General features: G+C 35.2%; 1 protein-coding gene across 2 annotated transcripts in view; it reads right to left on the bottom strand.

Moving 5' to 3' along the window:
- Window positions 1–13,967, bottom strand: part of SI (sucrase-isomaltase) — a 55,436-nt gene that overhangs the window by 34,945 nt on the left and 6,524 nt on the right. For both annotated transcript variants that reach the window (XM_084530301.1, XM_084530302.1), the window contains exons 4-12: window positions 10,940–11,060; window positions 10,744–10,853; window positions 9,970–10,121; window positions 5,917–6,088; window positions 3,467–3,566; window positions 2,517–2,629; window positions 1,505–1,630; window positions 548–679; window positions 244–363 (exon numbers count right to left, since the gene is read on the bottom strand). In XM_084530301.1, the coding sequence (XP_084386427.1) occupies window positions 244–363; window positions 548–679; window positions 1,505–1,630; window positions 2,517–2,629; window positions 3,467–3,566; window positions 5,917–6,088; window positions 9,970–10,121; window positions 10,744–10,853; window positions 10,940–11,060 (1,146 nt within the window). The remainder of the gene's footprint in view (window positions 1–243; window positions 364–547; window positions 680–1,504; window positions 1,631–2,516; window positions 2,630–3,466; window positions 3,567–5,916; window positions 6,089–9,969; window positions 10,122–10,743; window positions 10,854–10,939; window positions 11,061–13,967) is intronic.

Here is a 13,967-nt window from a genome sequence, read left to right as displayed (position 1 = left end):
TTCCTTAAAAGCTGTATAATATAAAACAGGATTGTACCAAAATTAGACACACATAATGTAAAAAAAAAAAAATGTATAAAAATTAATCAAGAAGGGTTGAAATGTACCATATTCTAAGTAGGATCTTATAAACTTGGTTCTCACTGGCTGGTAATTTCACTGAAAGAAGAGAGTTTAAAATGAACCCTCTGACCAAATTAAGCCAAACTGACCATGTTTAAAAATTTATAAAAATATGTTTACCTCTCCAATTAATGGTGTTATTCCATCTGATTGATTAACCCAGACTTGTTTAGACTGTCCCCTGGTGTAGGTTTTATATTCAATATCGCCAGATAGATTTGCTGTGCTAATAGCAGGATCCTAAAACAGTTAAATAAAATAAAATAAAATAAAATACAATAATAAGAAAACAAGATACACTCCATGACTTATAGTGGAATGTTAAGCAGGAATTGTAATAATTGCATAAAAACATGCAAAGTATGATGATATATAGTTATAATGATAGTATTTACAAGGCAAAAAGAAATACTTAAATTCTTACCAATATGATAATATATTTTTTTCCAAAGCCATGCAGATAAGATGCAAAAGTAGGGAGATCTTTAAACAGCACTTTGTCATATGTAAAATCTTTCCTGTTCTCCATGTAGTCAATATCAGTGATCTGAGCATCCTGAAAGATAAGAAATTTCAGTTTAAACATGTGAAATAACATGTAAAGACTTTTTTTTTTGTATATATATATATATTTTTACAATTTAATTTCTTACAACAATTCCTGTTCATCCTGAAGTGAATTCACTTTTGGGACTTTACTGAAGCCTGTCAGAAAACATGCAGTCAGGACCATCTGCAATATGTGCATCTCATCTCACACTTATACTCCAAATGTATTGTACTGACACATCTTTTGTGCCTTAAAGAAACTGTATTTCACATTATCAGAATTCAAATGAATGTGTAATGGCATCCTTTCTACTGTCCCCTGGATGGGTGAATATTTCTTTGCAATTGCCTGACTTCTAGACCTATCCTTTAAATCCAAACATTTCTTCCTCAACTCCTATCTTAAAAATAAGGTGTATTCATCTTTTGTACACCATCAGGCTACTATAATCTGGAATCTCATTAAAATTTATTTGTTACTTACCTTTGCTTATCAACTAAAAATAATCTCTGGTTCCATAGCTGTCCACAGTACATTGAAAAAATATTTCAGTGCTCTAGCTAACACTAAAAAATAAGTAGGGGTAGTTTGAAAATATAACTGAAAAGATATTACAATAAAGCGGACAGATAAAACTTATTGTAATTAACCCTCCCCTGGTGTCCCATTATGATAATGACTCTGCCATTAAAAAACATAAAAACTTTTGACACCAGAAGTCTATGTTTGGTATTTTATTAGAAATTTACCCATCTGAATTTATGTGAAATTAACTCGCAGTAGAACACCACAGTCATAATCTCTGGGTAATTTCTCAAACCCTGAACTTACATAAGGGAGGTCAATCAGACGGTTCCTCTCCACAACTTTCTTCACTTCATCCAAGGACCCGTAATTCCAGCGGCTGAGCTGGAAGCCCAGGCTCCAGTAGGAGGGCAACAATGGCAGTCCCACAAGCTGCAAGTTGAGAGTAAAATGATTAGTGGCCATGTGTGTCACCTCAGTGCCCCAAACCATTTGAATAATATACACTAAGCTTGAGTGTGTAAGATAAGCAGTGCACTCCAAAACATATATATATTTATCTGCCTTCAACTATATTTGTGTGCATACATACATATATATATATATACATATATGTTTCCTTTTAAGAAAGGCAAATATATTGTGACAATAAAGTTGGGTTCATTGTCATTTGTCTGTTCTTTAAGGATATCACAGACATAAATTATGTCTGTGATATCTAATGACCAGAAGGTCATGACGTATCAGCAAGCATGATATCAACCCTATAACGCTGCCATATGAACAAGAATTTGTCCTTATAGCAAGGGTAAGCCTCAGCACAGAAGCATAAATTGTTCTGTGTAGACCACCTCTATCTCACTGTGGAGATCAGTCAGGGTGTACAGACTAATCAATCTATAAGCTACAGACTTCTTGTGCCTCGGATACATCCTCTCTGCAACAGTATCTCCAGCAAAAGTAGTGCTCTGGTTTAAGCTGGCTGTAACAGGCCAGCTAAGAACATCTACAACCCAGTTTAACCCCAGCTGGCTATTACTAAGGGCAGCAGTCACATTAGCAACATAATAACAGTTATTCTTAGATAAATACATAGTGAATCATATTTTCATAATCTGTTCATAATAAACATAGTGAATCATATTTTTATAATAGATAACATAGCAAAGACATAAAGAAGGGAATAAAATAAAATAAAATAAAATAAAATAAAATAAAATAAAATAAAATAAAATAAAATAAAATAAAATAAAATAATACAACACAACAAAAACTTTTAAGGATCTGTTCGCTGTGTAGTCTCTCTATATAAAGGTACCTGCAGATACTCCTGGACTACTTGCTCTGGAGTGTTCCCCAAGAGGATATAGAAATCAAGGATGCCACCAATGGTTCTATAGGTCACTGCTGGTGCAGGCTGCACTGCAAATTCTGCCAGAGAAGAACGTACAAACCCAATTCTGAATTCCAGCTAAATATAAATAAGTTTGTCATACTAATATTGAAGACAAGAAAATTTACTTTAAGGACAAATAAAATTATTATTATTATTACTATTATTACTACTACTACTACTGCTATTATTATTATTATTATTATTATTATTTAATTGATTATTTAATAATGATAGTAATAAAAACACAAAACAACAATAAGAACAACAGAAACACAGAACAGAAATACCTAAGGAACTCAAAACCATTACATGAACTGGTAGTGAAAGGGAAATGTATTTAGAAGACTCTTTTAGATGCTCATGTTTGCATTTCTTTATATCCCACAAAGAGAAAATAATCAGAAAAAAATCCAATGGCATGACCTTTTCTCTTTAACTTCTCAGTACAACTGTCCAGACTCAAGAGAAATGAATAGTTTTCTTAAAGTATGCATGCATGCATGTTTATTTCAAATACAAAAGGGTGTTGTTTACTTTCAAGTCATGCTCACTCCAAGTTTATGCTCTGATTCTGCTGTCCTGCACATCTGCTCAGAGCTGTGCAAGGTTTCAGAGAGGTTTCTGACACTTGGGTGTCCAACAGAGCCTGCATGTAACTTTGAGCCACTCACTGCTAACACTGCATATTTGCTAAACTACTAAATGCTTACAATGACTATCATCAGATAATTGGAGACAACACTCATTAGGATTTTATGCAATAGGATTTTAAAAGGGATATTTACATTAACGCAGTTTTGATCTCAATCCTGCATATCACTTAAAGAGATACTTGGTTGCAATACTTAGAGTTACAGAGAAAGTTTTCTTACCCATGGCATTGCTGTTCATCAGGAAAACACCAAAAGAGGCTCCAGAGCTGTCTTCCAAACACAGGAAGAAAGTTTGAACTCCATACAAGTTATGCATTGACTTCAAGGAGAAAATAAATAAATAAATAAATAATAATAAAAGAGGAGTTAAAATCTAATAACACTGTAACACTGTTTTGGACATATTTCAAAATATTACATGTAGAACTTGAAACTGTTTAAAATATAGCAAACAACAGAAAGAAAAATCACAACACTTTTCCTGAAGTTTTATTTTCTATTGCCTGGCATTTTTCTCCTTTATGAGAATGTTTTCAATTACAACTAAGCTTTCCTGAAATACAGAGGTAACATAAACAAGCAGATATGATAGAACTTTGGGCAAGTCTGTATACATTGCAGTACTATTTCTGTGTAGCATATGTGCACATTGAGTAACAATATAACTTGACAGGTGGTACAAGATTTTACCTCTCATGTATGATACTATGAATCCTTCAAGACAACCATTTTTTACATTTAATGTATGTAAATATAAGAGAGCACCTTATTTCCATTCTGTTGTTTTTTACATTATTACTAGCAACAACAACAAAAAAATAAAATAAAAAAGATCACAGCTGTTGTCATAGCTGTGTTTCACCCCTGCAGCTGAAAACTCAGAACACATGATGAAAGAGGAACAGAACCTGAGCAATGTGAAATTACCCTAACTTGATTTTGCTCACTGTTAAGTTTAACTTAATCAGCGTACACTCAATAGAGCCATTTGGATAAGAACTATCTTCAAACTTTCAAGTACTAATCATTAACAACAGGCAGTTTATAAGCTGAATGTGTAGTAGTGATGGGAAATACATGGGAAGATTTCTACAGTAGAGCTTTTTTATAGTGAGACAAATCTGACCTAATTTAGATTTTGGTCCTGAACCCTGAGTTCCTAATTCCAAATTATTAACTAATTACGAATAGTGGTCTCTCCCTCTAGCTTCTGTTAGTATAGCTTAAGTTTCAGCAAAACACTGAAGTGCTCTCTGAAAACAAATCATATGGATTGTTGCTTTCTTATACTGAGGTAACACTGACGAACAGTGTCTGTCATAGGCTCACAGGTGAGTTATAAATTACTTGAGGAACATCAATAAAAAACACACAAAAATATTCACATTAACAAAAATTCCTTCACTCATGCTCTGTATTGATTTCTATCTGCACAATGTCCATGTGTTGATTCCATAGGGCTTTGAATGTTTTGTTTTTTCATAGTATTAGCTAAACTGACTGCTTACAAGCTTTAGCAAATATTTCCCTAGTCAAAGCAAAATATATTAATGAGTATAGCAATAAGATTTGATTGTTTACCACAAGCAGAAAATGACTACTGTTGTTTGAATCAACATCTCACCTGAGTTTAACCCACACAAAATCATTATAACTCTGTGAACAAATCACTGCAGGGAGGAACTGACAGACCAACACCATGTGCCTGTGCACACCAGTGTTAAGAAGAACTTGGATCAAAGCCTAGAGAAGTCTCAGTGCAGATGTAAGATTCTTCTGTAATTATCAAAAATATGGGTGCCCTGGAAATCATTTTGGAAAAAAACTACAGACACAAGTAACTGCTGACGGACTTATTTTATCTCATAAGGAGACAGCCGTTAAAGAGAACTTTGCCATCATTTGCCAAACTACAATGTTGTTAACTGAAACAGCATGTGTCATATACACCAAACTCTGCACAAAGCAAGGCATTAAGACATATTGTTATTTATTTTGTTATAATTATTGTTGTTTATTTTGCTTATCAGTAGAAACTGAAGACTCATATCTATATAATATTATAAATATTATATATTTATATATATTAAATATTATATATTATATATTATATATATATATATTATAATATATATATATAATATATATATATATTATATATATATATATATATATAATATATATATATTATAATATATATATATATTATAATATATAATATTATATATTATATATTATATAATATATTAAATATTATATATTTATATATATATAAAAATATATATATATATTTATATATATATTATATATATATATATTATATATATATATATAATATATATATAAATATATATTATATATATTTATAAATATATTCTAAATATATATTTTATTTATAATATATAAATTTATATATAAATGTATATTTATATAAAAATATACTTATATAAAAAATAAAATAATATATAATGTAGAATATATATAATATGAAATATATTTTTATATAAATATAAATATATGTGTATATATATTTATATAATACATAATATAAATATATAGATATTATATATATAATAAAATATGCACATATATATAATGTCTACTGCATAACAGTTTTGGATTCCAGAATTAATTTGCAAAGAATAGAGAAAAATGAAATAAGTCCTTACTCCAGAGGGGCCAATATCCCTGCTGAACATGGGCCAGGTTTTCCAGTTGACATCATGTCGGTACTGTTTATGTACATGCTCTCCCACCCCATAAATGTTGCTGCTAGGTAGCTTGATTGATAGCTGCAAAAACTGGTCAGCATACTGCAGTGGTCCTATGCTAGTATTAAACCTGGTGAAACAATTAACACACACAAAAAAAAAAAAAAAAAAAAAAAAAAAAAAAAAAGAGAGATTTCACCAAGAATTGATAGAATAATTGTTTCTACTCCTTTTAGCTAGAGATGGATAGGCATCCAGAGGCCCGAAGGGGACACACATGGAGGGGGACAATGTGCAGCTGCAGCAGACAGAGATGTCCTTGCACACAGGATGAGAAGAGCAGTGCCAATTGATCTATAGAAACTTCTCATACAAGTGTCCCATCTGTTTTTGGACATACATTCACCATCACGTCTTCGATCAAAGCTTTCCACCCTGCATCTTTTGCACTGAATTGTGAATCTGCTCAGTAAAAGCCAATTTCATTAATAAAGTTTCTTCTGCTAATTTAATTTTGTATCTTTCACCAATACCTTTCATTAGAAACAATTCTTATCCCAAATGAAGATTAGGAGAGCTTTAAAGTCTTAAGCTAAATTTATTCCTTTTTTCTACAGAGGGGCTCAGGAAACTGAGGAAATCTGTTGAATCAGAAAGGAGTAAAATGCAAGGCATTTTACTACAGTAAAAAGCAATTCCTACTGTCAGACAATAGTCCTTTAATCAATTGAAAGATTGAATTTCATTAATATTGATCTTAAACTTAGTCATTTTCTTCTTTTATTGTTCTAAGACTCTGAATATTTACACCTGGCAAATGGATGGAAATTGACCCCTACCCAGAAGTAGCTTTACCTTTTCATCATTTTTTTTAATTGTAACAATGACGAGTTAACCTAGATTTAAATCACAAAGCAATTGGAAAGAAGCTGATCCTGAGATCTGAAGGTTATCTTCAGCTTCATTAAAACATGAGTTTACAGGGATATGCAGAAATACAGATTTTCACCAAAAGCAGAGAAAATGACTTACTTTGAGGAAGCAAAGTATATCAATACGTTTTAACATCATACACAGTTTCAAAGTAATATGCTTTTACCTACACACTCTAGTTTTAATTACAAATTTTTAAAAGTTATAATTTCATGTGATATCTGTGCCATTTAACAATCATGATATTCATATGAAGAAGGAGTCAAAGGACAACTTTTTCTCAGCTTTATGCAAACACAACTGCATTGATTTTCAGGGACTTTATCACTTCAGATGTATTCATACACTGTATTTATCACCATGAATAAGTATATTACTATCATTAAAATCTATTAAAATATTTTAATTTAAAAATATTAAATTACCATTAAAACCTATAAAGTAAATATACAGCCTACTATCAGTTACAAACATTGCACAAACAAATGACAGAAAAGGGGGAATTCAGGCTTGCTATAATTTTAATTTCCCATGTTACCATTTCTCTTTTACAAAGTTAAAAATATTTATGTTTGACAGAGCCTTGATAGGTCAAGACTTCATGTGATATATTTCTGTCCATTTTTAATGACTATAAGCACCATTTTGCCCAACTGCTTGCTTTCTACTGAACCTAATGGGAGAGAAAGTCTGTCTGTATTTCCAGTGAAGCTATAGCAGTCATTCACATTGTCTTGCAAATAATGATTGTAATTGGTTCATTTGAGCTCTAAATCTTTGCGGGGGGGCGGGGGGGGGGGGGGGGGGGAGGGTGCTCTAATGTAACAAATGATAATGCAGGCTAGTAGGCTTTATAATTATTTGGATGACCAGGATTTTTGTAGTGATTTCCAATGACAATGATCCTCACTCTTTCCTTTCCAAAAAATCTTTCTCTTTTGGTTGCTTGTTTAAGTGTTAGGGAAAAGCACTCACCTTATCAAGGATTTACATCTGAGGGACTGCTCTTAGCTCATACTAACACTGGCTTACTTTGAGATACTCATCAACTTGGACTCGAGCATCATTATAATTTATTAAATTTCATAAAAGTGGTTGAATTGTCTATCTTTAAAGAAAAAAAAAAAGGGGGGGGGAGAGAAAGGGGGGGGAGGGGGAGGAAGGAGAGGGGAGGATATAGAAAAATGTCCATATTTCAACATGGTTCTTTTGAACCAGAATGCTTATTTCCCTTCATATACCTGCTTAATCACAGAATCACAGAATCACAGAATCACAGAATTTCCTAGGTTGGAAGAGACCTCAAGGTCATCGAGTCCAACCTCCAACCTAACGCTAACAGCCCTCCACTAAACCATATCCCTAAGCTCTACATCTAAACGTCTTTTGAAGACTTCCAGGGATGGTGACTCCACCACTTCCCTGGGCAGCCTGTTCCAGTGCCTCACAACCCTTTCAGTGAAGAAGTTCTTCCTAACATCTAACCTAAAACTCCCCTGGCTCAACTTAAACCCATTCCCCCTCGTCCTGTCACCAGGCACGTGGGAGAACAGGCCAACCCCCACCTCGCTACAGCCTCCCTTGAGGTACCTAAAAAGAGCGATAAGGTCACCCCTGAGCCTCCTCTTCTCCAGGCTGAACAAGCCCAGCTCCCTCAGCCGCTCCTCGTAGGACTTGTTCTCCAGGCCCCTCACCAGCTTCGTCGCCCTTCTCTGCACCCGCTCAAGCACCTCGATGTCCTTCTTGTAGCGAGGGACCCAAAACTGAACACAGTACTTGAGGTGCGGCCTCACCAGAGCTGAGTACAGGGGGATGATCACCTCCCTAGCCCTGCTGGTCACGCTGTTCCTAATACAAGCCAGGATGCCGTTGGCCTTCTTGGCCACCTGAGCACACTGCTGGCTCATATTCAGCCGACTATCAACCATCACTCCCAGGTCCTTCTCTGCCTGGCAGCTTTCCAACCATTCCTCTCCCAGTCTGTAGCTCTGCTTGGGGTTATTGCGCCCCAGGTGCAGGACCCGGCACTTGGCCTTGTTAAACTTCATGCAGTTGACCTCAGCCCATCGGTGCAGCCTATCCAGATCCTCCTGCAGAGCTTTCCTACCCTCAAGCAGATCGACACACGCACCTAACTTGGTGTCATCTGCGAACTTACTGAGGGTGCACTCGATGCCCTCGTCCAGATCATCGATGAAGATATTAAAGAGGACCGGCCCCAGCACCGGAGAGGGGAGGATATAGAAAAATGTCCATATTTCAACATGGTTCTTTTGAACCAGAATGCTTATTTCCCTTCATATACCTGCTTAATCAGTCACGGACTAGTGAATACCATGTCCATCTTTTGTGCTCCATAGAATTGCAAATTAATCATTATAGAGGATTCTATATAAGAAAGCAATACTGATAATAGCATAAAACTAATTGCTAATTAATTAAACTTGAAGCACTGATAATTTAACTATCTTAGAACTCTGACAGGTAATCATTCTTTGAGCCATGCGGTTAGTTCAGAGCTAAGTTTGTTTATTCTTAGGAAACAAATGGAATGAAAACTTTCAATATATAAATACATCAAATATTTTACAGAATTACATGACCAACTTATCACCGTCTTGCAACAGCTACTCTTGTGCCATAGGTCTAAAGAGCAACCTGGTTTTGGTGATTCAAAGATTCAGCACGATTGCAACAACTAAGATAAAAGATGCAATGAAGAGTATTCACATGTCATTTGAAGAACTGAGAAGGTCTTGTCTTCAGATAGTAGTGATTCCCTGTGTTGATGGAACAAAATAGCTGTAAAGATTTCCCTAGTACTGGTGGAAAGAGAACAGGTAGCCAAACCTAAAACCTTTATGACAGATCTCTCCATATCACAGTATTTATTTCAAAAATCCTCACAAGAGCCCTTGCACAACATCCATTCGTCAAAAGAACAGAAGTAGACTACATCTCCAAGAGGGCACTTTACACACGACATCTGGGGAATACCTTACTTATATGGCAACATGAACTTTCAGAGAAAACCAGTGACATCAGTGTTACCCAGAAAAAAATACCAGTGTTACTTACAGAACCTTTCCATTGCTCGCTCTGGTCACCACAATACCAAACGGATTATTCTTCACTTCCACTTTGTAGTTTAAATTGGAGGCGGCAGATCCACTGAAAGATCCCACATGCTCATGGGGGACTTCAAATCTTTTTGTATTAGGATCAGTAATCTGCACATATTTAAATAATAATAGTGTAAGGCCTTTAAAAACTAATGTCTAATTTAAACACTTTCCAGCATTAACACATGGCTCTGATTTAGCATATTCCCACCCCTGTCCCAGTCTCCTCCATCCTCTTTCATTATTCTCTTCCCCCTTTCATTATACATTTTCAACTGTTTCCCTACTATACTTGACCCTGTTTTTCCCTGGTTTCCAGGGAAACCCACCACAAGAGAAAGGTCTCCCACAGGAGCCCTGCTTGACCCCAGATCCCATCAATACCCCACATTCACTACACAAACTGATGAATTTTCCATGAAGAACAGAAAGCTTTGGAAGACCTAAAGATGTCTGACAAAGATATTGAGAGATATGGCCAGGCCGTATATAAAAAGGAAATAAATACATCTGGCCCCAAAATCTTTGTCCTCTCTGCTTTTACAATGCTAACCCTATGCATTGTAACAGCAGAGAGGACAAAGAAAGGCAAAGATGAGCTCTTCTCAGTAAGTCATGAGGGTACATCAGAGGGATTAAATCAGCCTTCCTAAACTTACTGCACAATAACAGCCAGCCTAAAATCTTGCACAAAACATAAACCTTAAAACAGCATATGAAAAAGATTAACCTTGAACCGGAAGCGATTTGATGTCTGATACTCTCCTGTGAGGAGGACAGTGTTGATATCATTTCCAAAGAGGGAAGGTGATGGCAGCCTTGTTAATGTGGCCTCAAATCCTTGAGAAAAAACATGTTGAAACATTATTGTGTGAAATCAGATATCCACAAGTGCATAAAACCAGGGAACTCTGATCACAGTTTACCTGTCTTTGTTGATCTTACAGACCCATCCACTTTGTACCCATGGTTACTAGGGAAAAAACACCAGGGCACACTGGTATAATTCTGGGGATTCCAGCAGCAGCCACGAGAGGTGCAGATGCTCTGATTCAAGGACACAAAGGGCACAAATTAATTGATTTTACACAAATAAATCTTTCTATACTAAAACAGTTAAAACGCACATGAAGCATATTTGGCCCCAAACACCAGAAACCTTAGTAACATGTGCAATCAGACCAACTGAAAATCTATTATTTTCTCTGAAATTCTATTGTCAATTTGAATGGAACAGAACAAACATTTTTTCTTCTGTATTCAGAGTAGAAACAGGCTTATTAGACATTATTTTTTCTTAAAACCAGAATAACCACAGACAAAAGAACCTGTAAAAAACTACTGAAAGCTTTGAGCTGTGACAGATGTGGTATAGACAAACCAACAGACACTGGAAACTCAATAAAATTTATGGTCTAGTAAACATCTGGTTGGAAAAAAAAAATGCACCACGTATGCACCATTGATAATCAGGTACAGAATAAATATTTTAACATAATTCTCCAATTATAGAAATGTAAAGATTGCTTCTGCGGAACGTTATATTGAGATAAATCAACTTAAAAAATAAAAATAAAAATAAAAATAAAAATAAAAATAAAAATAAAAATAAAAATAAAAATAAAAATAAAAATAAAATGACTGAGCAATTAAACCTATTGTTCAAAGCATGTATTTCAGTGTAGTGGCATCAACCTTTACACTATCTCTCAGCATTCCAATAAACTAGAATACCTTTGCTTTGCTGTTATAAATTAACTTATTCACAGATTGCCTGCATGAGTTTTATGTTTGAAGATAACATCTGAGTAATAGATTACTATAAGTATTCACACATTTTCTCATGTTAGAACAACAACAAATTACTTGGGGCGAAGTGCAGCAGTGATAAAAGAAGCTCCACTGAGGGCAAAGGGCCATGTCCATGAGTGATTTCAGGCACCCAAATCCAACATGTAGGTCTTCAAGACCTCTGTCTCCACTTGTGTGCTAGCAGAAGCTGTTTGTTTGTGCTCAAATATTTTTTTTATATTTTTTATGCCATATTTACTTAAAATATTCTGCAGCATGGTATAGGTAGAGATGTGTGAAAATCACTATTGCTGCTGATGCATGTGCCACTCTTTTTTGGGTTATAGAGCCCAATTTAGTCAGCACAGGTCAAATACAGTCTCTGAATAGAGAAAAATAAGCCAGGTTCAGTGCAGAAATAATACAAGTGCTAAAGAAATCACAGCTCACAGATTCACTGGCCTGAGACATTGTTATGCATTTATTCCGTAGTGATTGCACTGAGCACAGTAATCTCCACAAAACCACTCAAGGTAAACCTAGATACACCACAGAGATAAATGTCTGTCTCTCTGTCATGGACTTTTGACATTAGAAAACATGCATGCTGTCATTTTCATTAGTTTTTAAACAAAAGCATGGTTGGAAGAGAGATACAGTGACTCGATTTCTTCCCCATGATCCACAAATCAATGCACTTTCTAAATCTGTGTAAAACACCATGCTCATTTTCCACCTTCTCAACTCCCACCATGAGAGTTCCCTACTTCCCAGGTTATGAACTATTTCAAAGTAAATGAGAAGAAGCACCCATCCCTTCCACAACTGCAGAGATTGCAGCTTTGTTCTTCAAAGCAAAGAAGCTTTATTTACCTAATTTCCGTTGTAGTTAGGGGAAGTATTCTAAACACACAGCAACAGAGTTACTACCTGAATTTTCTTATCCCTTTCTAGACCTGTGGGTACCCCCTGCAACACAGAATAGCTTGAACAACAGATTAACCTGAAGCCTGGTAGTTCAAGCATCTCCTTCTCCAACTTCATAAATACACTTTTCTTTTTCCCAGCTACTTCTCATGAACACCCATTTGAATATCTTCTGCAGTTATTTTACAGTGCAGTGATGGCCTTCTAGCTAGATCTTATTCTAACAGATGTGTAAACTACATTTCTGTATTTTGTGGCACGCCAAACTTGCTGCATAAGGAAGTAAATTCAGAAGTAATAGATTGGTTACACCTGGCACAGGGGAAGGAACAGAGTTCAAACAAAGATACTGTTGAGGCTGTTATAAAAGTTATCATTAATATAAATAAAGATGGGAGGTTATCACAGCCTTTGAGCTATAAACAGCATAATAGAAACCAATGCAATAAAATCAGAAAGAAAGTCAAAGCTTTCTTCAAATCCTGGATACAGGGAGATGTTTTATGGTGGAGTACTCAATGAGATGGTTTCTGATCTCAGCACCAAGGACTAAAAGAATATTTAAGCTATGTGCTGAACTAAAACATTTATTTTCTGAGCATCAAAACAAACCTGTGCAAACAAGATACAACAAGCAGTACAGTCTCCCTTCAAGCTTTCAGAGGGATCAATCTAAGACTGAACAATACTAGCTCTGCTTAAAGTTTTGTTGTTTTTTTTTTTTTTTCCTTGTCTAATAAAACTTTGCAACAATTTTCCACAGCAGTACATAGTTAATAAATGTCTCCTTTCTTTCAGCATTTATATCTTCAGCAATCCTGTGGCTGGTTAATCAATATCTACTAGCTTTCTATACTCCTGTCTTTCTATTCTGCAATCCTAGCTTCATCTAGGACACCGTTAGTGAATAAAGAAATCAAGACAGACACTAACCTGCTACATGAGCTTAGGGAAAGCCTAATGTTCCCAGATGCTTGTTATTCTGAAAACCACTAATGGAAACCACTACAGAAGGATTCTATCCTAAGCAGACACCTGTAGATTTAAAGCTCTGCTGGTTACAGTATTAGGATAAGTCTAAAGCAGGACAATTCTTGCAGGAGAAAATTTATAAAGGAATGAAGAGACACCGGGGTGGGACTTTGGGTTCTGTCAGGCTTTCTTCAGCGTTGCTCAGGGCACAGATTAAAGGTGATCCTTAACTCTAATCCTCTGAAATCTGCTGCCTAGTATTCA

Source organism: Aythya ferina, assembly GCF_964211825.1.
Source record: "Aythya ferina genome assembly, chromosome: 9".
NCBI lineage: Eukaryota > Metazoa > Chordata > Aves > Anseriformes > Anatidae > Aythya > Aythya ferina.
This window is presented reverse-complemented; position numbering and strand designations above follow the sequence as displayed.